Source organism: Dromiciops gliroides, chromosome 1 (genome assembly GCF_019393635.1).
Source record: "Dromiciops gliroides isolate mDroGli1 chromosome 1, mDroGli1.pri, whole genome shotgun sequence".
NCBI lineage: Eukaryota > Metazoa > Chordata > Mammalia > Microbiotheria > Microbiotheriidae > Dromiciops > Dromiciops gliroides.
The window spans coordinates 74497650-74521423 of NC_057861.1; the positions used below are offsets into that span (position 1 = coordinate 74497650).

General features: G+C 39.9%; 1 protein-coding gene across 1 annotated transcript in view; it reads left to right on the forward strand.

The window, feature by feature from the left end:
* LOC122745625 overlaps nt 1–23774 on the forward strand; it is a 38752-nt gene that overhangs the window by 14341 nt on the left and 637 nt on the right. Inside the window, exons 4-6 of the mRNA XM_043991020.1 lie at nt 18780–18827; nt 19483–19836; nt 20411–20674. Of these exons, the coding sequence (XP_043846955.1) occupies nt 18780–18827; nt 19483–19836; nt 20411–20674 (666 nt within the window). The remainder of the gene's footprint in view (nt 1–18779; nt 18828–19482; nt 19837–20410; nt 20675–23774) is intronic.

Sequence of the window (23774 nt, forward strand, 5' to 3'; positions counted from 1 at the left end):
TATAAATCCTCCCAATTCTGTACTGAGTGATCCTAATAGTCCATGTCTCCCACATTTTATTTGAAATTGTTTCTTCACACATGGATTTCATAATTTTAATGTCCCAAAGTTATTTTTTTGGTGCCCCTTAAAATCACCAAATTCACATATGAAAGGGGCAGCACTTTATATCCTTCATAAAGTGATTTGATCCTCTTTTTCCTTTATGTGAAAGTTCTTTTCTTGCCCTTTAAATTTTTTCAATCTTAATAGTATTTTATTTTTTTGAGTTACATGTATAGTTTTCAACATTTAAAAATTTTTATTTTGTTTTACATTTATTTAGAATTTAATTTTTTCCAAATTACATTAAAATTTTTTTAACATTAATTTTTAAAACTTTGTGTTCCAAATTCTCTTCCACCCTCCCTCCTCACCCCCTCCCTTAAAAACTCAAGCTATTCAATATAAGTTATACATGTGTAGTCATGCAAAACTTTTCCACATTAGTCAGGTTGTAAAGGAAAACAGACAAAAAACTTTAGAAAAAGGAACTAACAAAAAATTATGCTTCAATCTATATTCAGATACCATCAATTCTTTCTCTGTAGATAGATTGCATTTTTCACTAGTCCTTCAGAGTTGTCTTGGATCATTGTATTGCTGAAAATAACTAAGTCATTCACAGCAGATCATCTTACAATATTGCTGTTATTTTGTATACAATACATTTCACTTTGCATCAGCTCATGTAAGTCTTTCTAGGTTTTTCTGATAATATCCTATTCATCATTTCTTATAGCACAATACTGTTCCATCATAATCTCATCCCACAATTTGTAAAGCCATTCCCCAACTGATGGGCACTCTCCAATTTAGATTTCAATTAAAAAAAATCTTTTTGGATACCAATCTCAAAGTGGTATTACTAGGTCAAAGAGTATGCATGGTTTTATAACCCCTTGGCCATGGTTCCAAATCGTTCTACAGAATCAACATTCATTTTTATAAGATTTTGAGTTCCAAATTTTTCTTCCTTCCTTCCTTCCTTACCCCCTCCTCAAGACAGCAACCAATTTGATATAGGTTATATACATACAATCATGTTAGACATATTTCCCTATTAGTCATGTTGTGAAAGAAGAATCAGAACAATGGGGAAAAACCTCAATAAAGAAAAAATCAAACACCATCCTCCCAACCAAAGTGAAAATATTATGCTTTGATCTGCATTCAGATCCTACAGTTCTTTTTCTGTATGTGAAGAGAATTTTCCATCATGAATCTTTTGGAATTGTCTTGGATCATTGTATCACTGAGAAGAACTAAGTTTATCACAGCTGATCATCACACAATGTTGCTGTTACTGTGTATAGTGTTCTCCTGGTTCTTTTCACTTCACTCAGTATCATCCTTGCCCCTTTCTAAAATGAAACTTTTTATATTTTATCTGAAAACTTTTTTCTTCACATGTGAATTTTATGGTTTTGGTACATAAAGGTTATTCTTTCTGCCCTTTTCACTCACTAGTATGTTTGTATATGAAAGGGGCAGCACCATCATTACTTCATAAAATGATTTCTTTTTCTTCATGCTGAAATTAATTTTCTTCCTTTTTCTGCAATCACACTACTTACATATGAAAGGAACAATGCCTTACACTTTCATACTCATTGCCTCTATTTATTCTTTTGGGGAGCAAGAAAGGGGGAAATGAGTCTGGTCCTCGAGTCAGATCCATCAGACTTATTCCCTCATGAGTAAGTGTAATTTCTGTCATCAAGGCCCTTGTGGTCATTCTCCACCTTCAGAGTAATAGCAGCTTAGGGTATGGAGCCCTAGGATCTCATCCTGTGTTTAAGTAGCCTAGAGTAGATAGTCCCTAAGAGGCTGTATATGCTGCTAGACACATAGTTCTTCTCTGTTCAAGTTTTTACATTTTTTTTGGGTTGTTGGTGTCCTAGACCATGGAAATAGTTGAACTTATTTTATTTCTTCTGCATAATTCCTATATTAAAGAGACTTGAGAGGTTGTGAGGACTAGAGAAAGTAGTCTTCCCTCTTGTTGTTCATATGACCCAGAAGTCAGGCTGTTACTGTTTTGTCAGTTTAGGAGATTACCAGAAGAGATTTATCAAGCAGGAGATAAGGGAAGATCAGAAAGGGAATAGAAGAGTGGCTTTATGTGGTGAGGATTGTTCCTAAATGAACCAAGGACATCAAATCCTGTAGTTGTCCAAAGTGGTGATACTAAGGACCTTCATATTATAAAGCTGACTAACAAGAAAAAATAACTTTTGATGATAGATACTTCAATGGAAGACTAGGAGTAGGGTCCTTCTCTATTATGAGCCTTGAATCCTTGGGAGGGTAATTTATCTGGTCTAAAGGTGGGACACAGGTGTCCCCTCTGAAGTCTCTTCTCTTCTACCTAAGGATCCCACATCAAAGAACCACAAAATTCTATGATTGGCATTGTGAAGAAAGTGAAGAGAGGGCAGAGAGAGTTGAGGACAGTAGAGTTTTAGTTGGAACATCAATCATAGTGTAACTGGGATACACAGTGGTGTATCCTTGGGAGATCGTACTACAAAAACCATGATGCAGAGGTGAAGCTGGAGAGAGGTGGGTTAATTAGATCCAAAGAGGCTCTACTCACACAAGCATTGTGCACATTACACAAGGTTCTCATCAGTACAGGCAACCCATTAGGTTATCAGTAAATACCAATCAGACACTCAGTTCTTTTAATTTATCCTTGATGATTTTCTGAGTATTCATTGCTTCCTTTTGATGTGTAAAACCTCCATCTTAGCAAAGACCTTCCTTTACTTGACTGTTCCAAACGCCTTCCCCCTCCATTTCATCTGATACAAGCCAGTCAATTAAGCTTTCTCATCACACCTTTTCCTAGATCAAGACTAAGCTAAAATGATTCAGCTTGCTGTTAAAGACCATATATACAATTTATTCACAATGTAATTTCCAATCTTATATTGCTGGGAAACAAGGATGGTGAAGGGCCTTGAGATTCTGCCATATGAAGATTGGTTGAAAGAATTGAGGAGTTTTTCCTGGACAAGAATGAATTTATTGCACATGGTGGTTCTGTTTGAGTATTTTAAGGGTTGTTGCATAATAATGATGATAATAACAGCTAACATTTATACAGCACTTTGAGATTTTCAAGCACTTTACAAATATGATTTCATGTGATCCTCACAACAACCCTGGGAGGTAAGTGCTGATATTATCCCATTTTTACAGATAAGGTTAAGCGACTTGCACAGAGTAACATGGCTAATAAATGTCTGAATCCAGATTTGGATTCAGTTTGTTTTGACTCCAAGTTCAGCACTCTATCCACTGGGCCACCTAGCTGTCTAGAACAGTTTTCTGTATAGAAGAAGGATTAGGCTTTTTCTGCTTTACCCCAGGAGAAAAGGATTGAGGTTGTGAACAGGCTTACATTGAAGCTTGATGAAAGGAAAAGTTCCCTAGCAATTAAGACTACTCAAAAGTGGTGGGCTGGCCCTAGGATATGTTTTTTTTTTTTTTTTGGTGGGGCAATGGGGGTTAAGTGACTTGCCCAGGGTCACACAGCTGGTAAGTGTCAAGTGTCTGAGGCCAGATTTGAACTCAGGTACTCCTGAATCCAGGGCCGGTGCTTTATCCACTGCGCCACCTAGCCGCCCCCAGGATATGGTTTTTAAGAAAGCCTGGAAGACCACTAGATAGGTTGGTTGTAGAAGGGATTCTCCTTTAGGTATGCATTGGACTCAGTTCCTTCTGAAGTCCTTCCCAAGGTTGTCATGCTATGATTCATTGGTAAAATATCCCTGTGAAATACTCTATGACAGTGCCAAATTGGTGAACACACCAGCTATCCTTGAGTAGAAGAGATTGATGATTTCTGGCTAAAGATTCTGATGCCACTATTTTTTGAGTCAGTATAAACAATAGAGAGGCCTACTATTCTCCAAAGGCATGTATCGTGGTTGTGATATGGAATCTCTTAAGGTTTGTGAAAACTGACAACTAATCTACATTCTTGGAGACTTTTATGGAGACAACTGATACAAATGGAAGCAACATAGAAAGTAGTGCTAATAATAATAGCTAGCTATTATTTATACAGTGCCTACCATGTTTCAGGTATTATCCTAAACACTTAACAAATATGATCTCATTTAATCCTCACAACAACGTGGAAGGCAGGTGCTATTATTATCCATATTTTACATTTCAGGAAACTGAGACAAACAGGCTAAATGATTTGCCTAGAGTCACACAGTTAATAAGTCTCTGAGGCCAGATTTGAGTTCAGGTTTTCCTGACTCAAGGATAAGTGCTCTATCCACTGTGCCACCTAACCTGCTAAATAATATAAAGTGAATACTTTTCATGTGGGTGATGTTTTCATTTTTACAGTTGATTAAATGTAGGGTTATTTAGAAGATAAAGAGGATTTGGGAAGTGAACAGATGGTTAAAAGAACAGTGTCTAAGAATGAGAACTGGAATTGTGTATTATGAAAACATGTAGATTAGCATATTTTTATATGTGTATACATATATACATATATGTGTGCACACATGTATGTATTTGCATGTATAACCTGAGACCCAAAACCCATTTGTATGGGACTTTCTCCTCATGGGTAGAGACCAATGCCACACACTTGTGAAAGAGACAAGGAAGAGTTGGGGAGTTGGTAAGAGCAGGAGAGAGGAGAGATTTACTCTTTTTGTTCCAGAATTTCTTTAAGGCCCTTCAGATTCTTGAGGTTATGCAGCTACTTCAGGCACTTCTGTCTTCCAGCTTCATACAAGAAGATGGAAAATGTCAACCCCACTTTAGTTTGCTAAAGGAAAAAGAACAAATCTGGAAAGAAGCAGGCATGAGAGGAGCTTGCATTATCCATTATGTCCCCATCCCTAGCTTGGTGCACAAGAGACTTCAGAAAATTCCTCTTGGGTAAGATCTAGGACTTTCTCTTATTGAGCTGAATTACCTCACTTTCAATGGGAAACCTCTTTCACTCTATTATCTGGTATATATTCTCTTTTGTAAACCTTCTCTGCTTTCTGTTTTTGCTATGGACTTGTATAAATGGGTTTCTTGGCTACTTATAGTGGGTGTTTATTGTAGAACTGGCATTTGGTGGGAAGGGAGTCAGGCCTTAGATATAAAGCTTGGGGTCTTCCTTTCCCCCCATTAATGAAATAGTGATCAGAAGTTAGCTTGAATCTGAAAACCACATCCCTTAGACCAACCATATTTAAAGGAGCATATGATATAATTCCATCCTGCAACTCCTTCTTTCTTTCTTTCTTTTTTTTTAATGTATGAGGTATTTTATTTTTTCCATTACATGTGAAGATAGTTCTCAACTTTTGTTTATACATGCTTTACAATTTCAGATTTTTCTCCCCCCCTCCCCTAGACAGCAGGTAATCTGATATAGGTTATATCTATATATCTCTATACATATACATATATATATATATATATATATACACACACATATATATACACATAATAACATTAATTCTATTTCTGCATTAATCCTGTTACAAGAGAAAGAATCAGAGCAGTGATACAAAACCTCAAAATAGAAAAAAAAAAAACCAACAGCACCCAAAACAAAAGAAATAATATGGTTCAATCAGCATCTATACTCCACAGTTCTTTCTTTCTTTTTTTTTTTTCTTGGATTTGGAGATCCTCTTCTATCATGAGTTCCCTGGAACTCTTCTGTACCATTGCATTGGTGAGAAGAATATAATCCATCACAGTAGGTCAACACTCAATGTTGATGATACTGTGTACAATGTTCTTCTGGTTCTGCTCATCTCACTCATCATCAGCTCACATAAGACCCTCCAGGTTTCTCTGAACTCTTCCTGCTCATCATTTCTTACACCACAATAGTATTCCATTGTATTCATATACCACAACTTGTCCAGCCATTCCCCAGTGGATGGGCACCCCCTCAACTTCCAATTCCTTGCTACCACGTAAAGAGCAGCTATAAATATTTTTGTACATGTGGGTCCCTTTCCCCCTTCCATGATTTCTTTGGGCAAAAGACCTAAAAGTGGGATTGCTGGGTCAAAGGGTATGCACAGCTTTATCGCCCTTTGGGCATAATTCCAAATTGCTCTCCAGAATGGTTGGATCAGCTCACAGCTCCACCAACAATGCATTAGTGTCCCAATTTTCCCACAGCCTCTCCAACATTTATTATCTTCCTTTTTTGTCATTTTAGCCAATCTGATAGGTGTCAGGTGGTACCTCAGAGTTGTTTTAATTTGCATCTCTCTAATCATTAGAGATTTAGAGCATTTTTTCATATGGGAATAGATAGCTTTGGTTTCTTCATCAGAAAACTGCCTGTTCATATCCTTTGACCATTTCTCAATTGGGGAATGACTTGGATTCTTATAAATTTGATTTAATTCCATATATATTTTAGAGATGAGGCCTTTATCAGAAGCACTGGCCTCAAAAATTGTTTCCCAGCTTTCTGCTTCCCTTCCAATTTTGGATGCATTGCTTCTGTTTGTACAAAAATTTTTTAATTTAATATAATCAAAACCATCCATTTTGCATTTTATAATATACTCTATCTCTTGTTTGGTCAAAAACTGTTTTCCTTTCCAAAGATCTGATAGGTACACTATTCCTTTCTCTCCTAATTTACCTATGGTATCACCTCTTATGTCTAAATCATGTATCCATTTTGACCTTATTTTAGTATAAGGTGTAAGATGTTGGTCTATGCCTAATTTCTGCCATACTATCTTCCAGTTTTCCCAGCAGTTTTTGTCAAATACTGAGTTCCTATGCCAGAAGCTGGAGCCTTTGGGTTTATCAAACACCACATTACTAGTGTCATTTACTACTGCATTTCCTGAGCCTAGCCTATTCCATTGATCTACCACTCTATTTTTTAGCCAGTACCAGATAGTTTTGATGACTGCCGCTTTATAGTAAAGCTCCAGGTTTGGTACTGCTAACCCACCTTCCTGTGAATTTTTTTTCATTATTTCCCTGGATATTCTTGATTTTTTGTTTTTCCAGATGAATTTTGTTATTATTTTTTCTAGCTGTATAAAATAATTTTTAGGTAGTCTGATTGGTATGGCACTGAATAAGTAAATTAATTTAGGCAGTATTGTCATTTTTACTATATTAGCTCTGCCTATCCATGAGCAATTGATATCTTTCCAATTATTTAGATCTGATTTGATTTGTGTGAAGAGTGTTTGGTAGTTGTGTTCATAGAGTTCCTGGGTTTGTCTTGGCAAGTAGACTCCCAAGTATTTTATATTATCTACCGTTACTTTAAATGGAATTTCTCTTTCTATCTCTTGCTGCTGGACTTTGTTGGTCATGTATAGAAATGCTGATGATTTATGTGGATTTATTTTATATCCTGCTACTTTGCTAAAGTTGTTAATTGTTTCAAGTAATTTTTGACTTGATTCTCGAGGATTCCTTAAGTATACCATCATATCATCTGCAAAGAGTGATAGTTTTGTTTCTTCCTTGCCTATTCTAATTCCTTTAATTCCCTTCTCTTCTCTGATTGCTAAAGCTAACATTTCTAGAACAATATTAAATAATAGGGGTGATAATAGACATCCCTGTTTTACCCCTGATCTTATTGGGAAGGCCTCTAATTTATCTCCATTGCATATAATACTTGCTGATGGCTTTAGGTAGATACTGTTTATTATTCTAAGGAAAGCTCCCCCTATTCCTAAACTCTCTAGTGTTTTTATTAGGAATGGGTGCTGTACTTTGTCAAAAGCTTTCTCTGCATCTATTGAGATAATCATATGATTTTGGTTGGTTTTCTTATTGATGTGGTTGATTATGTTAATAGTTTTTCTAATGTTGAACCAGCCCTGCATTCCTGGTATAAATCCCACCTGGTCATAGTGTATTATCCTGGTGATCACTTGCTGTAATCTCCTTGCTAATATCTTATTTAAGATTTTAGCATCAATATTCATTAGGGAAATTGGTCTATAATTTTCTTTCTCTGTTTTTGCTTTGCGTGGTTTTGGTATCACCACCATATTTGTGTCATAAAACGAATTTGGTAGAACTCCTTCTTCACCTATTTTTCCAAATAATTTGTATAATATTGGAATTAATTGTTCTTTAAATGTTTGGTAAAATTCACCCGTAAACCCATCTGGCCCTGGGGATTTTTTCTTAGGGAGTTCATTAATAGCTTGTTCAATTTCTTTTTCTAATATGGGTTTATTTAAGGATTTTATTTCCTCTTAAGTTAACCTGGGCAGTTTGTATCTTTGTAAATATTCATCCATTTCATTTAGATTGTCAAATTTATTGGCATACAGTTGGGCAAAAGAATTCCTAATTATTGCTTTAATTTCCACTTCATTGGTGGTAACATCACCCTTTTCATTTTTGATACTGGTAATTTGGTTTTCTTCTTTTTTTTAATCAAATTAACCAATATTTTATCTATTTTATGGGTTTTTTCATAAAACCAGCTCTTAGTTTTATTGATTAATTCTATAGTTTTTTTGCTTTCAATCTTATTAATTTCTCCTTTAATTTTCAGGATCTCTAATTTAGTGTCTAATTGGGGATTTCTAATTTGTTCTTTTTCTAACTTTTTAAGTTGCATGCCCAATTCATTAATCTCCTCTTTCTCTTTTTTATTCATGTAAGCATTTAGAGCTATAAATTTTCCCCTAAGCACTGCTTTGGCTGCATCCCATAGATTTTGGTATGTTGTCTCATTATTGTCATTCTCTTGGATAAAGTTATTGATTGTTTCTATGATTTCTTGTTTGGCCCATTCATTCTTTAGAATGAAATTATTTAGTTTCCAATTGATTTTCATTCTACTTTTCCCTGGCTCTTTCTTACATGTAATTTTTATTGCATCATGATCTGAGAAGGATGCATTTACTATTTCTGCCTTTCTACATTTGACTATGATGTTTTTGTGCCCTAATACATGGTCAATTTTTGAAAATGTGCCATGTACTGCTGAGAAAAAGGTATATTCCTTTCTATCCCCATTCAATTTTCTCCAGACATCTATCATGTCTAACTTTTCTAGTAATCTATTCAGCTCTTTCACTTCTTTCTTATTTATTTTTTGGCTCGATTTATCTAATTCTGAGAGGGGGAGATTCAGATCCCCCACTAGTATAGTATTACTATCTAATTCCTCTTGTAACTCATTTAACTTCTCCTCTAAGAACTTGGATGCTATACCACTTGGCGCATTCATATTTAATATTGATATTACTTCATTATCTATAGTTCCTTTAAGTAAGATGTAATTTCCTTCCTTATCTCTTTTAATGAGATCTATTTTTGCCTGCACTTTGTCTGAGATAAGGATTGCTACCCCTGCCTTTTTTACTTTAGCTGAGGCATAATATATTCTGCTCCAGCCTTTTACCTTTACTCTGTGTGTATCTCTCTGCTTCAAATGTGTTTCTTGTAAACAGCATATTGTAGGGTTCTGGTTTTTAATCCACTCTGCAATTCGCTTCCGTTTTATAGCAGAGTTCATCCCATTCACATTCACAGTTATTATTACTGACTGTCTATTCCCCTCCATTCTATTTACCCCCTTTGTACTTTTCCCCCCTTCTTTCACCCTATTCCTCCTCACCGACATTTTACTTCTTACCCCTGCCTCCCCCCGATCTGCCCTCCCTTTTTATCACCCCCCTCTCTTTTCTTTACCCTTTTCTCCCTTGCTTTTGTCCTCCCTTCTATCAGTCCCCCCCTTTCCCTTCCCCTTTTGTTTCCCTAAAGAATGAGTTAAGTTTCTTTATCCCAATGAACGTATATGTTATTCCTTCTTTGAGTCAAATCTAATGAGAATAGGGTTGAAACCATGTTCCCCCCTCCTTTCTTTCCCTCTAATGTAATAGGTTTTTTTCCACCTCTTCATATGATATAATTCATCCCATTCCACCTCCCCTTTCCTCTCCTCCCCATAGACTCCCTTTTTATCCCCTTAATTCTTTTGTATCATCACATCAAAGACAATTTATATTTATACCCTCTATATAAAGTCCTTCTCTCTGCCCAAATACATTTACAGTTCTTAAGAGTTATGAGTATTATCTTCCTGTGTAGGGATATAAACAGTTTAAACTAATAGGGTAACTTTTTTTTCCCCTCTGTTTACCTTTTTAAACTTCTCTTGAGTCTTGTATGTTGAGATCAAATTTTCTATTCAGTTCTGGTCTTTTCACCAGGAAAGATTGAAAGTCCCCAATGTCATTAAATGTCCATCTTTTCCCCTGAAAGAAAATGCACATTTTTGCTGGGTAATAGATTCTCGGCTGCAATCCAAGCTCCTTTGCCTTCCGGAATATCATATTCCAAGCCTTGCGGTCCTTTAATGTTGAAGCTGCCAGGTCCTGAGCAATCCTGACTGTGGCTCCATGATATTTCAATTGCTTCTTTCTGGCTGCTTGGAGTATTTTCTCCTTCACCTGATAATTCTGGAATTTGGCTACAATATTCCTTGGAGTTTTCCTTTTGGGGTCTCTTTCAGGAGGTGATCGGTGGATTCTTTCAATGATGATTTTATCCTCTGATTCTATGATATCAGGGCAGTTCTCCTTAATAATTTCCTGGAATATGGTGTCTAGATTCTTTTTCTGGTCATGGCTTTCAGGCAGTCCAATGATTCTCAAATTGTCTCTTCTCGATCTGTTTTCCAGATCAGTTGTCTTTGCAATGAGGTATTTCACATTTTCTTCTATTTTTTCATTTTTTTTATTCTGCTTGACTGATTCTTGGTGTCTCATGGATTCCTTATCTTCCAACTGTCCCACTTTAATTTTTAAGGCATTGTTTTCTTCAGTGAGATTATGGACCTTTTTTTCCATTTGGCTAAGTGAATTTTTTAAGGTATTATTATCTTCAGTGAGATTATGCAGCTTTTTTTCCATTTGGCCAAATGAATTTTTTAAGGCTTTGTTTTCTTCAGCTTCCTTTTCCAAGCTGCTGATTCTTTTTTCATAGTTTTTTTGTTTTGCTTTCATTTCTCTCCCCATTTTTTCTTCTACCTCTTGCAATTGATTTTTAAAATCCTTTTTGAGCTCTTCCAGGAAGGCTTTTTGTTCTTGCGACCAATTCACCTTCCCTTGTGAGGCTTCAGATGTAGCCAATTTGAGGCTATTGTCCTCATCCGAGTTTGTCTTGGCTTCTTCCCTGTTGATACAGAAGCTCTCAATGGAGAGGGCTCTTTTTTTGCTTCTTACTCATTACTGCAGCCTATTTATTTATTCTTTAAGTTGAGGTCTGCTCTGGGGGCACGAGGGTCCCTGTTTTGGGCTTCTTGTGCAGGTGTATAGGTGCTGTGTGACCCGGCTTTTACTCTGAGGCCTTTATGGTGTGTGGAGATCCACCTGCCCTGCACTTCCTGTCTGATTGTGCTTGGCCAGCCAGGCGCCAGACCCCAGCGTCTGATCCCGCCGTTCGTGGCCCTCTCGGTCGGTGCGGGTAGGTTTTTCCACTGTCCTTCTTGGCCACCAGATTTTTGAACCAGGTTCCGGGAGCCTCAGTTGTTCGGCTGTGGCCCGCAGCTCCTGCTGACTTGCCCCGACCCCCTCGGCGCTGGGTTGCTGCCCTGCGCTGGGCCTCCCTTTTGCCCGAGTCAGACTGACCTTTTCCTGAAGTCTTCTAAATTATCTCTGGTTGGAGGACTGTGTCTCTCTGTCTCTTTGCAGGTTCTGTAGTTTCAGAATCCATCCAGAGGCTTGATTTAATGTTCGTTTTGAGGGAACAGAAGGAGAGCTCAGGCAGCTTGCTGCTTCCTCTCTGCCATCTTGGCTCCGCCTAACTCCTTCTTTCTTAGGAATGTGAGAATTGATTGTGATTTGGGGACCCCCATCTTTGACTAAAATTAGAAAGCCTCGGGCACGCCCTGCCTGCCTCCCTCTGCCCAGTGGGGGTATGCACAGAAACCCCAAGCTCTGGGCATGCCCTGCATGAAAACCCCAAGCTCCAGGCATGCCCCACATGGAAACTCTGAGCCCTGGGCATGCCCCGCAAGAAACCCCAAGCCCTGGCTCCCTCCACCCAGCGGCACCCTGCAAGGAAACTACGTGCCCCAGCTGGCCTTGGGCGCCACTCCTAGGGGTGCCAGCCAATTAGCTTGGGGCATGTGGGTGGTCACTCTGGGTTTCCTGTGAGAGAAGGGTTTTTTATTCTGGGGGGTAGAGAAGAGGGAGGGAGGAGATGAGAAGAAGGGAGAGAGAGAAGAGTTCATGGCAGCAGGCAAGAGAGTCAAACGCGGATGCGCAGGGCGATAGAGAAAATTAAAAGCGAAGCCGCTGAGTCTGGTGGGCGAGTTTACAGGTCATATTTCCTGCTTTTCTTTGTCCTTATTTCTAAATTTGTTCCACATCAATAAATGCTGTTTTTTTTGCTTTTATTGAAAAGAGGCTTTTAAATCTCATTTCTTATCAGTCTGGGAGAAACAATTGGGGAGGGGGCAGTGTGGAAGAGAGGGGAGGCTCGGGACCTAGAGGTCCCTTGTTATTTTCTGAGTCCCAATATTGCAGCTAGCCTCTCAATGAACTCTTCCCATATCAAATTTGGCCCTTACAGATTGGTAGCCCATAAGGGGCTTAATGAACCTGGGAATCTTTTAAAACCTCCCCTTACCGGAAGAAAGAGTGGCCAACCTCCAACTTCCCCTCCTGGCAGGGAAAAAAGTCTCCCTTAAAAAGGGGGGCGAGAAGAGTCAAAAGATGTCTATTTTGCCTCCCTTTGAGTCACACAACACTTCCATGTTACATGTAGGGGACAGTTTTGCTACATGTATGTATGTAGTGTGAGAAAATAATGGGATTTGGCAGATACTCACAAATCCCATTATTTTCTCACAGTAGTGAATGCTCTTTGGGATTACTATTTCAGAGTTAGGTCAACTGAATCTCCCCATGAGCTTTCTAGTGGGTACTCTTCATGGATTGGAGTATCTTTTTCTAATGCCATTGGCCTGAGTCCCAATTTTGGGGCTCTATTTGTCCAAGTAACATTAATTAGCTTTTTTTTTGGTGAGGCAATTGGGGTTAAGTGACTTACCCAGGGTCACACAGCTAGTAAGTGTCAAATGTCTGAGGCTGGATTTGAACTCAGGTCCTCCTGAATCCAGGGTCGGTGCTCTATCCACTGCACCACCTAGCTGCCCCAATATTAATTAGCTTTTACAAGGATGATATTTACTTTTTTTTTTTTTTTTTTTTTTTTTTAGTGAGGCAATTGGGGTTAAGTGACTTGCCCACGGTCACACAGCTAGTAAGTGTCAAGTGTCTGAGGCCGGATTTGAACTCAGGTACTCCTGAATGCAGGGCAGGTGCTTTACACTGCGCCATTTAGCTGCCCCGTGATATTTACTTTTAAGACATAGCAAGAACTGGAGCACATATATTTCTCCCTGACTCCAGGGCAGGTGATTTAACCACTGTGCCATCTAGCTGCCCCGTGTTATTTACTTTTAAGACATAGCAAGAACTGGAGCACATATATTTCTCCCTGACAATGGGGGGCTACACCGTACTCTAATAGTAGCATTTTCTCAATCCTCATTCTTCTGGACCTTTTTGCAGCTTTTGACACTGTCAATGATTCATTTCTCCTTGATAGTCTCTTCTCCATAAGTTTTTTGTACATGAACCTTTTCTTATTTTCCTGCTTCCTGTCATACCTGCTAATTATAGCTGTCCCTAGTGGGTTTTGGACTTTTTTCTCTTTTCCCTCTATACTATTTTTAGTTGGTGATCTAATTAGCCCCAGTGGATTTAATTATCATCTTTATACTGTCAATTCTCCAATCTACTTAACCAGCCCTAATCACTCTGCTCATCTCTAGTCTTGCATCTCCAACTACCGGTTAGACTCTTCAAACTGAATGTCTTATAGACATGTTCAGCTAACATGCCTCAAACTCAACTCATTATTTACTGCTGGTCCTCTCTTCTTTCTAACTGTTCTATTACTATTGAGGGTACCACCAGGTTCTCAACTTAAATGACATCCCTGAAACCTTACTGTCTCTTACCATTCCATCTAATTGGTTGTCAAGTCTTATGCCTCATTTCCTCCTCTGATACTGCCACTATTATGGTGGTGGCATTATATTGTGAGCTCCTCAATGGTAGGGTCTCTGTTTTGTCTTTCTTTGTATTCCCAGTGCTTACCACTGTGCCTGGTACATAGTAGACACTTAATAAATATTTATTGACTGACTTCGGTGCAGGCCTTCATTACCTCATGACAAGAGTATTGCAATAGCCTGCTGTTTCGTCTTTCTGACTCAACTATCTCCCCATACTAGTCCATCCTCCATTCAACTGTCAAATTGATCTTCCTCAAGTGCCAATCTGCCCAAACTTTCCCTCCTCCCCGATTCAATCAACTCTAGAGACTATTTATTGCCCCAGGATTAAATATAAAATCCTCTGTTGGGATTTAAAAAACATTAACATTTTATTTTTTCCCCAATTACATGTAAAACAATTAAAAAATTCATTAAATTGTTTTTTTTTGAGTTCCAACTTCTTTCCCTCTTTCCCTCCTTTCTCTCCCTCATTGAGAAGGCAAGCAATTTAATAAAGGTTATTCATGTGCAGTCATGCAAAACATATTTCTATGTTAGTTATATTGTAAAAGAAAACAGACAAAAAACCCCAAGAAAAATAAAGGAAAGGATGGGAAAGGAAAAGAATACTTAAGTCTGCATTCAGGCTCCATCAGTTCTTTCTCTGAAGGTGGATAGCATTTTTCATCATAAGTCCTTTGTCATTCATTGCCTTGGGTCATTGAATTTCTGAAAATAGCTAAGTCATTCACAGTTGATAATCACACATTGCTATTACTATATACAATGTTCTCCTGTTTCTGCTCACTTCACTTTGCATCAGTTCATGCAAGCCTTTCTAGATTTTTCTGAAATCATTTTGCTCATCATTTCTTATAGCACAATAGTATTCCATCACAATCATACATAAAAACTTGTTCAGCCATTCCCTAATTGATGGACATGCCCTCAAAATCAAATTCTTTGCCATTACTAAAAGAGCAGCTATAAATTTTTTTGTATATGTAGGTCCTTTTTCTTTTTTTTTTTCTTTTTTATCTTTAGGATACAGAATACTGGTGATATTGCTTGGTCAAAGGGTATGTATGTATTTTTTTGTGTGGGGGACTGGGCAATGAGGGTTAAGTGACTTGTCCAAGAGCACATAGCTACTGTCAAGTGTCTGAGGTCGTATTTGAACTCAGGTCCTCCTGAATCCAGGGCCGGTGCTTTACCGCTTCACCACTATAGCTGCCCCTGGTATGTATGGTTTTATAGACCTTTGGGTATAGTTCCAAATTGCTCTCTAGAATGATTGAATCAGTATACTACTTCACCAACAGTACATTAGTGTCTCAATTTTCCCATATCCCTTCCAACATTTGTTATTTTCCTTTTCTATCATACTAGCCAACTGATAGGTGTGGTGTGATAACTTAGAGTTGTTCTAATTAAAAATTTTCTAATCAATAGTGATTTAGAACTTTTTTTCATATGATTGTGTAAAAAATACTTTTACTGGGCCCTAATCTGTGAACTCCTGGCTGGTTATCTGACTGCTTTTAATTTAATATGGGCCACTTATAAATTCCTATAACTGTTTCTTCCAATTTGATAAGAAAAGGATTAGGAAGCCTCTTACAATTTAAGCAAATACCAGGATTTATTTATATGGACCAATTTAGGAATAAGAATACAGGAAAGTAAGATATACAACCTGAAACCTTGGACAACAAACTCTTCTGCTTCCTATCCTCCTGCATGTCTCTTGCCTGCCACAACGAACTCCTTCCCTGGTCTCGCCCTTTCACTGTCAGCCACTTCTCTGCTTCACTATGTCTTGTTGTCTCTCCTTTCACTTAACTTTCACTGTGAGCCGCCCTTGTGCTTCTTCTCCTACTATCGACCTCTCCTAGAGTCTCTATCCCCTGTAGCATCTCTGTAGTGTCCTCTCACTTTCACTGCTCTGCTCCTTTCTCTGTCTCTGTAGCATTTCTGTAGCGTCCCCCTCTTCTAACTTCTCTCTCTGTAACGATCCCCACTACAGAAACTCTTTGTGGTGGCTAAGAATTGAGAATCAAGGAAATGTCCATCAATGGAGGAATGACTGAAGAAACTGTGGTATATGATTGTGGCAGAATGTTCTTGTGCTATAGGAAATGACAAGCAGGATGATCCCAGAAAAACCTGGAAAAACTCATGAACTGATGTATAGTGAAGTGAGCAGAGCTAGGAGGACATTGTACATAGTGACAACAGTATTGTTCAATGAGCAATTGTGAATGACTTAACTACTCTCAGCAATGCAATGATCCAAGACAATCCCAAGGGACTAATGAGGAAGCTTACTATCCACCCCCATAGAAAGGACTGATAAAAAGAGCACTTGTGGATTGTACATATATAATATGGTTGTGGTCTTGTGGGGAGGAAAGGGAGGGAGGGAGGGAGAAAAATTTGGAACTCTAAATCTTATGAAAACGAATGTTGAAAACTACCCTTATATGTAACTGGAAAAAATAAAATAAATGTTTGTTGCACAAAAATGCTTCAAATAACTAATAATTAGAGAAATGTAAATTAAAGCAATTTTGAGTTTCCATGACACATACACCAAATTGGCAAAGACTACAAAAAAAAATGAAAATGACAAATATTAGAAGGGCTGTGGAAAAGCAAGCATGCTAATGCACTGTTGGTGAAGCTATGAATTACTTAGTCCAGAAATTATGATAAGCATAGTGGAGATATAAGAGAGAGTCAGGAGTAGAAAGGAATGAAGATATGTCAGGTTTGGACACTTTCCTTAAAATGGAAGTTTTAGGAGGAACTGCCCAATCAGAGGATGGGACTCTAAGGGCAGAGGGGAGAAGGTGAAAAGGATGAGGAGGCCTGGGTAAAGTGAACTTCCAGGGTGAGGAGGCTGAAGGGGAGAATGATTTATACAATAACAGCAACATTGTAAAGACAAACAACTTTGAAAGACTTAAGAATTCTAATCAAAGAAGACTGATGATAAAGTATACCACCCACCTATGGTTAAAGATATGGATTCAGAGTGCAGAGTGAGATATATTTTTATAAATGGCCAGTTCTGGGATTTGTTTTACTTGACTGCACATCTTTTTTTGTGAGGCAATGAGGGCTAAGTGACTTGCTCAGGGTCATACAACTAGCGTCTGAGGCCAGATTTCAACTCAGGTCCTCCTGAATCCAGGGCTGGTGTTTTATCCACTGCACCACCTAACTGCCCCCAACTATGCATATTTGTTACAGAAATAAAAAAAAAATTTTTTTCCCCAATGGGAGGGAGGTGAAGTGGGAAAGAAAGAAAATAGGTTTTTGCTAATTGAAAAATTTAACTAAAAAAAAAAAGAACTGAATTGAGAAATCCCATGTTGATAAATTCCTTTGTCTTTGTCAACATTTGCTCTTCCTCTTAAATAATGTTTCACTGAACACTTGTGAAGAGCATAGTTTATGACAAGGAATATCACTGCCACTGAGGTTCTATCACATCATAATTTCTTTGAAAAGTAGACACTGACAGGCATGTCAGAGAAGAAATCGAATTGGTTGGACCTCTACTTTGGTCCAACTTCTTAGGAGGACTGATCAGCTCAATCCTCACAAAACACATCAGGAGAATTAATCAGCTCAAAAATTCTCAAACTTCCTGGGAGAATTGGTCACCTCAAAGAACACCAGTGAGAATCACCAATTTAAACATCCCAACATATTTAAGGTCCCAGAAAGATTACTCAGCGAGTTAGGATCCAAAATAGACATAGTGAGGGCAGCTAGGTGGTACAGTGGATAAAGCACTGGCCCCGGATTCAGGAAGATCTGAGTTCAAATCCAGTTTTAGACACTTGACATTTACTAGCTGTGTGACCATGGGCAAGTCACTTAACCCTTATTGCCCCCCCCAAAAAAAAACAACCAAAAAAAGCACCCAAAGTAGACAAAGCCTAGTGCTTTGGGGGGACCACAGTTGGATCTTGAGGGACCCCAAATCCTGCTTCTGGCAATTACTTGGTCTGTAAGCAGAGGCTAGGATGCATCTCTCTGTGTTTCCCCTTTAATTGCTCATCCTTCATTGGTGACCCCATGTTGGTAGGGAGGTAGGTGGTATAGTGAATAGAGTGAAGGGCCTGGAGTCAGGATGACCTGAGTTTAGATCCTGCCCCCAATACTTACTAGCTGTGTGACTCTGGGTAAATTGTCTAACTTCTTCTGTAATTAGTTATTAATTAATTTTGTTATTACTTTATCATGGAATACTCCCAAGAATGGAACATTCCATCTCTCACTGTTGGGCTGGTAGGGGGCAAAGAACAGGAACTTGTGTGAACACTCTAGGAATCAAAGGAGGGCTGTTCTGACCTACAGCAAAGACCAACTCCTTCAAAACGTCTGGCTTGCCTGGAGTCTTTTCAAGAGAGTGATCTTAGAGGACCTTTTGAGACTTGATGAGAACGGCCTTTGGTCAGAATCCACTTGGGGAGACCCTGTTTTTCTAGGGCCTCATGAGCTTTTGGGTCCCCATGAGCCTGATCCTGGAAGTCCTTGTCACTAACTTTCTGTATCACTCTCCTACCCCTCCCCCCACTTCCTGACACCAACAGTTACCTCCCCAAACCTCCATCCAAGAATGAGGAGTTTAGGTTCCTTCCTGTGTCATGGTGAGATAAGTGGGACGACTTTGGGCCGGGAACAGAGGTGACTGTGCTTCCACGTAAGTTTCCATATTACTGTGCTAGGGTAGGGGAAGCTGAGCAATGGAATATCACTCAACTAGATCCTCAGAGCACCAGTATATTAGGCTGGTTCCTTTGAGACCCTAAAGGTTCCCCTCATTGGCAGGGTTGTGTGTGTGTGTGTGTGTGTGTGTGTGTGTAACTTGGGACTGGGCTGATAAGCTCTAGTGCTGAGCTAGTTCAGTGCTAGTTAAGAACTAGTTAAGAGTAGTTATCATGCTCAGCCCTCTCTCCTAATGCCTTCTTTCTTTAAAAATTGTCCAACTTTGTGAACACAAAGATCTTGGAATTTCTTACCCTCCTGGCTCTGGGCACTTCATTTTCCAATCCTAAGGATCTCTGAGAATCTGGGAGACCAAGGGAACTCCTATACCTCTACCCCCTAAACCCAGCAACAACTCTGACCTCTGGAATTCCCTAAATCTTGCCATTGATCATGTTTAACCTTTCCTGAAGTGCTGGGAGCCATATAAAGAGAGATGGCTCCTAAATTAGGTGTCTAGAATTGGGGTTGTGGTGTCCAGGGAAGAATAGAATTTAAGAGATTGAAGGAAGCAAAACCCTCGCTCTTAGGAGGCAGAATGGATGGGTTGCCCCCACTTATTCTACTCCCATCATTTCTTCCTTGTTCAGGGGATAAGATCCAACTGAAGGAATTAGGAGGAGGCCCCTACCCAAGCAGCCTGACCCTCAGCCTCAAGTGCCAAACCTCTGGCTTCCAATTCAGGACAAGTATATTAGGCTGGTACCTTTGGGACCCTGGACATGCCCCAAGATGGCTGTCCAGCCTTGATCATACATCTGCACAAACCAATGAAGGCCGCATTATCTCCTCCAGGGAAGACAACAGCAGCCAGATTTTTCTTCAGATTAAAGGACTGGGCCTTGGGGACTCTGGCCATTATCACTGCGCAAGGAGGGTGGGTGACGGAGGTGACACAGACAAGCTGGTCTTTGGTCCTGGCACAGATGTCACTGTAGAACCTGGTGAGTGCCTCCTCTGTCCCAACCCTAAGGAAATAGATCATGTTAAGTCTGGGCTTGGTCCCAGGTCATATGGTCAATCAGTGCTGGTGCCCAGACCAGAACCAGGGACCCCCATTTCTCTTGCCACTACAGTGTGCTGTGTGACCATGTAGAGCTAGTATACCCCCTCTGAGTAGTAATTCTGGGGATAGACTGTTGTAGGTCATTGGAGGGGGGTTTGAGTCATACTATAACAAGGTCCATGGACTTAGGATATTTACATGTGAAATCCTAAAACCTGTCAGCCCCAGTGACAGTGAAGAGTAGGGACACTTGGGAAGAAGAAAAGGAGCTGTGGTCTGGGGGCAGCACAAGCATGTGAGCTTGGGACATAAGAGCTGGGCTGATGCAAGGGTGGGGTCTGGTTGTCAAAATTATTTGGTTTCATGAGTTTTCTCCCCACACAAGGGGCCAGGGCTGAGAGGGGGCTAGGAAGTGGGTGAGGTTTGCTTTCCTACAACTGGGTCTGGGTTACAGGCTGGCAGGTACCTATTACAGGCCAGCTGAGTGACAGGAAGCCATGGTTTGATTGCAGGACCTCAGACCCCTCTGTCACCCAGCGTGTTCCTGGTGAGAAGTCAGGATGCTGTGGCCTGCCTGGTCAGTGACTTCTACCCCAAGGAACTCCATGTATCCTTGGCCTCTCCCAGGGCCCCAGTCTCAGCCCAGGCCCTCACTGTGACTTCCACAGCCCATGGCACCTACAGTGCCATCCAGATTGGCAGGGTTGCTGAGAATGACACAGTAACCTGCTCAGTGCAACACCAGGGGAAAGAGATCCTTGTGTCCTACCAGCCAGGTATGAGCAGCCCCTGCCTGGGGATGGTGAGGGGTACCAAGAAGGGGCATCTTGTGCTTTGGAACTGTTTTCTGGATCATTGAATATTCGAATCAGGGAATAGAGAAGAATACAGTAGTGTGAGGAGGGACTCCCTGCCTAGTGGTCCTGGGATGGGCCAAGGAGATCTTGGATAAAAAGTTTCTTTCCACATCAGTGTTTCCTTACTGAGAGAGGAGAATCCATATATTAGGGATGGGGTTCTTTGGCTAGATGGAGGGGGAACCTGCCTAATGAGGAGTGTCCTAACCTATTGAGGGAAGATCTGGGCTTCCTATACTCCAAGAGGAGCCTGATGATATCATTCTACCTTCAGACCCTGTGAAACTGGAACCATCCTACCCTGATCAGGAGTTCACAGGTAGGTTAAAGGTAAAAGGTGAAAGGGCAGAAACAATGAAATTAATCCTGAATGACTTGATCAGAAGTGAGACTATCCAGCCCTGCCTTATAGCCTCTATGTCTCCCATTGTGATAACATGATACCCCAGAGTACCTCGTGGCTATGGCTCAGGACACAGTACATTTGTACAAACAGCCTAGGTTCAGAGTGGAGGGAGTGATGGTCCAAATTTTCAGAATGTGTGAAGGTCCAAAATATTCAGGGAACATGCCAGCCCAGGGCTCATTCCTATCCTCACTGGCCTTCTCAGCTGCTCTGACTACACTGATCTCTATACCCAGCCTGGACCAAATGGTCCCTTGATGTTTCCCTGGCTCCTAGCATCCTTTGGTTCCTTGACCTTCCTCCATTCCTGGACTATAAGTCTTCATCCAGAGGTGATCCCCACCTTTTCCCTTCTCTGCTCCTAGCACTGGGATGCTAAAGTTCAGTGGAGAAAATCATTAAATGTGTGTTGCCTGTACCCTTGGTGTTATTTTTTCTTGCCTCCTCCAGGACCTTGCTGCATGGGTCATCCTCCTCTTTCTCTCATATATCTTCAAGGTCTCCTTCAATATTGGCTTGTTTCTTCTGCCTACAAACAAGTTTGAATCTTTCCCATTCTCTTTACCTTTACTGCCCATCCCATCTCTTCCCTCCTCTTCACTGCTAAAATGTTACCAGCCAATGCCTCCACTTATTCACTACATATTGTTTCCTCAATCCTTGACATTTGACTTCTACCCCCGACCCCTTTACTCAAGGGTTTCTCTCAATAACTTTTCCATTCACCACATCCAGTGGTCCTTTTCAGTCTTCATCCTCCTTGACACAGTTTATCACCCACAATTGAACACTCTCTCCTCCACTCTCTTTCAGAGATACTGCACTATCTTTTTGTTCTTCCTTCTTTCTAACATCCTTATCCCTTCATTCCCACTGCTATCATGTTACCACCCTCTAAGACCACTGTGATATTTACATCTATTCTCTCTTCTACTTCCCCAAAATAGTCTTTTTGACCCCCTAGTCTGTCATTTATTCACTCAAAAATCTTCAGTGGCTATTTTCTGGTACTCAAGGTGGTGATACCACCTTTATCTCATTCTAATCTTATCCATGTACACTATGCTCTAGCCAAACTAGTTCACTCATGTCCTACTAAACACATCATACATCTGTCCTCTTTGCATTTTCTCAGGTTGTTCTCTATGAGATGAATGACCCCTCAGTGTCTTCCCCTTGTCTTGCTAAATTCTTACTCATCCTTTTAAGTCGTACTCAATTGCCATCCTGGCATAACTCTTGGTTGATCCCCCCGTTTGATAATGACCTTCTCCTTGAGAACTCACATAGAGCCTCTCTAACATACTTATCAAGTTATAAAATAAATTACAGTTATCGCTGTTTGTGTCTATATCCCCTTATAGATTATAAAACTCTCTGCAGGGAGGGATCATATTTTAGCTAAACATGCTATCTCCCCTACTGTCTAATATAGCTCTTGAATTAAAGTTTAGGAAATTTTAATTTAATGAATAAATGAAGAACCAAAGGGTCTATGATACACTGAGGATTGAGAAAGTCCGACAACTCAAATTTTAGATTTTATGACAATCCAGAGCTCAGGGTAGAGGACTTAGCGTTTCTAATATTCCAGGGCAAAAGGTACCTGATAACCTAGTGGTAAAAGTAGGTGATATTCCAAGACTGAATATGGGAGATAATTTTGTGCTTTGGGGTATGATTTCCATAGTTAAGATTTGGTAAAAACTCAGGGTTCAGTGTATTTGATAGCTTAGGACTAAAGGTATATAATAACATAGAACTCAGAGCATGTAACATGCTGGGGCAAAGTGTGTCTGAGATCCCAACATGTGATTTTCCATTCTCTAAAGGCAGCCAACAATGAAGGTTTACTTTGGTTGGTCTTTAGGGCCTATCACTAACTCTTCATTAGCTAGGCTGACTTAGGAGAAAGCAGGTAGGGATAAGGTTTCTATTACTTTTTGTAGGCCCAGAGAATGAACGAATTGATGGAAAAAACCATTTGTCTGGGGATACAAGTAGAAAAATATAGCATCTGCTCTCAAGGAATTAATATTCTAATAGGATGAGGTTTTTAGCTGCAAATTAGATAGGGAGCAGTGGCAAAATGAATGGCAAAGCATCATTTTTTTTCCTTTTTTTTTTGTGCAGGACAATGAGGGTTAAGTGACTTGCCCAGGGTCACACAGCTAGTAAGTGTCAAGCGTCTGAGCTTTGATTTGAACCCATATCCTCCTGAATCCAGAGCCAGTGCTTTATCCACTACGCCACCTAGCTGTCCTTCAATGCATCTTTTTTTTTTTTTTTGGGTTTTTTTTTTTTTTTTTTTTTTTTTGCGGGGCAGTGGGGGTTAAGTGACTTGCCCAAGGTCACACAGCTAGTAAGTGTCAAGTGTCTGAGGCCGGATTTGAACTCAGGAACTCCTGAATCCAGGGCCGGTGCTCTATCCACTGCGCCACCTAGCCGCCCCCTCAATGCATCTTAAATGTGTTGTTGCCTCTGATAAAACCATATCTGTTTCTAGTGCTGAACCATTTGACAGTAATAAAGGCTCTGCTGTCAAGAACTTCCATTTCTGGGTCTTCAGTAGTTATGGCTGCTGGGGAGTCAAGGATCATAGCACTTGCACAA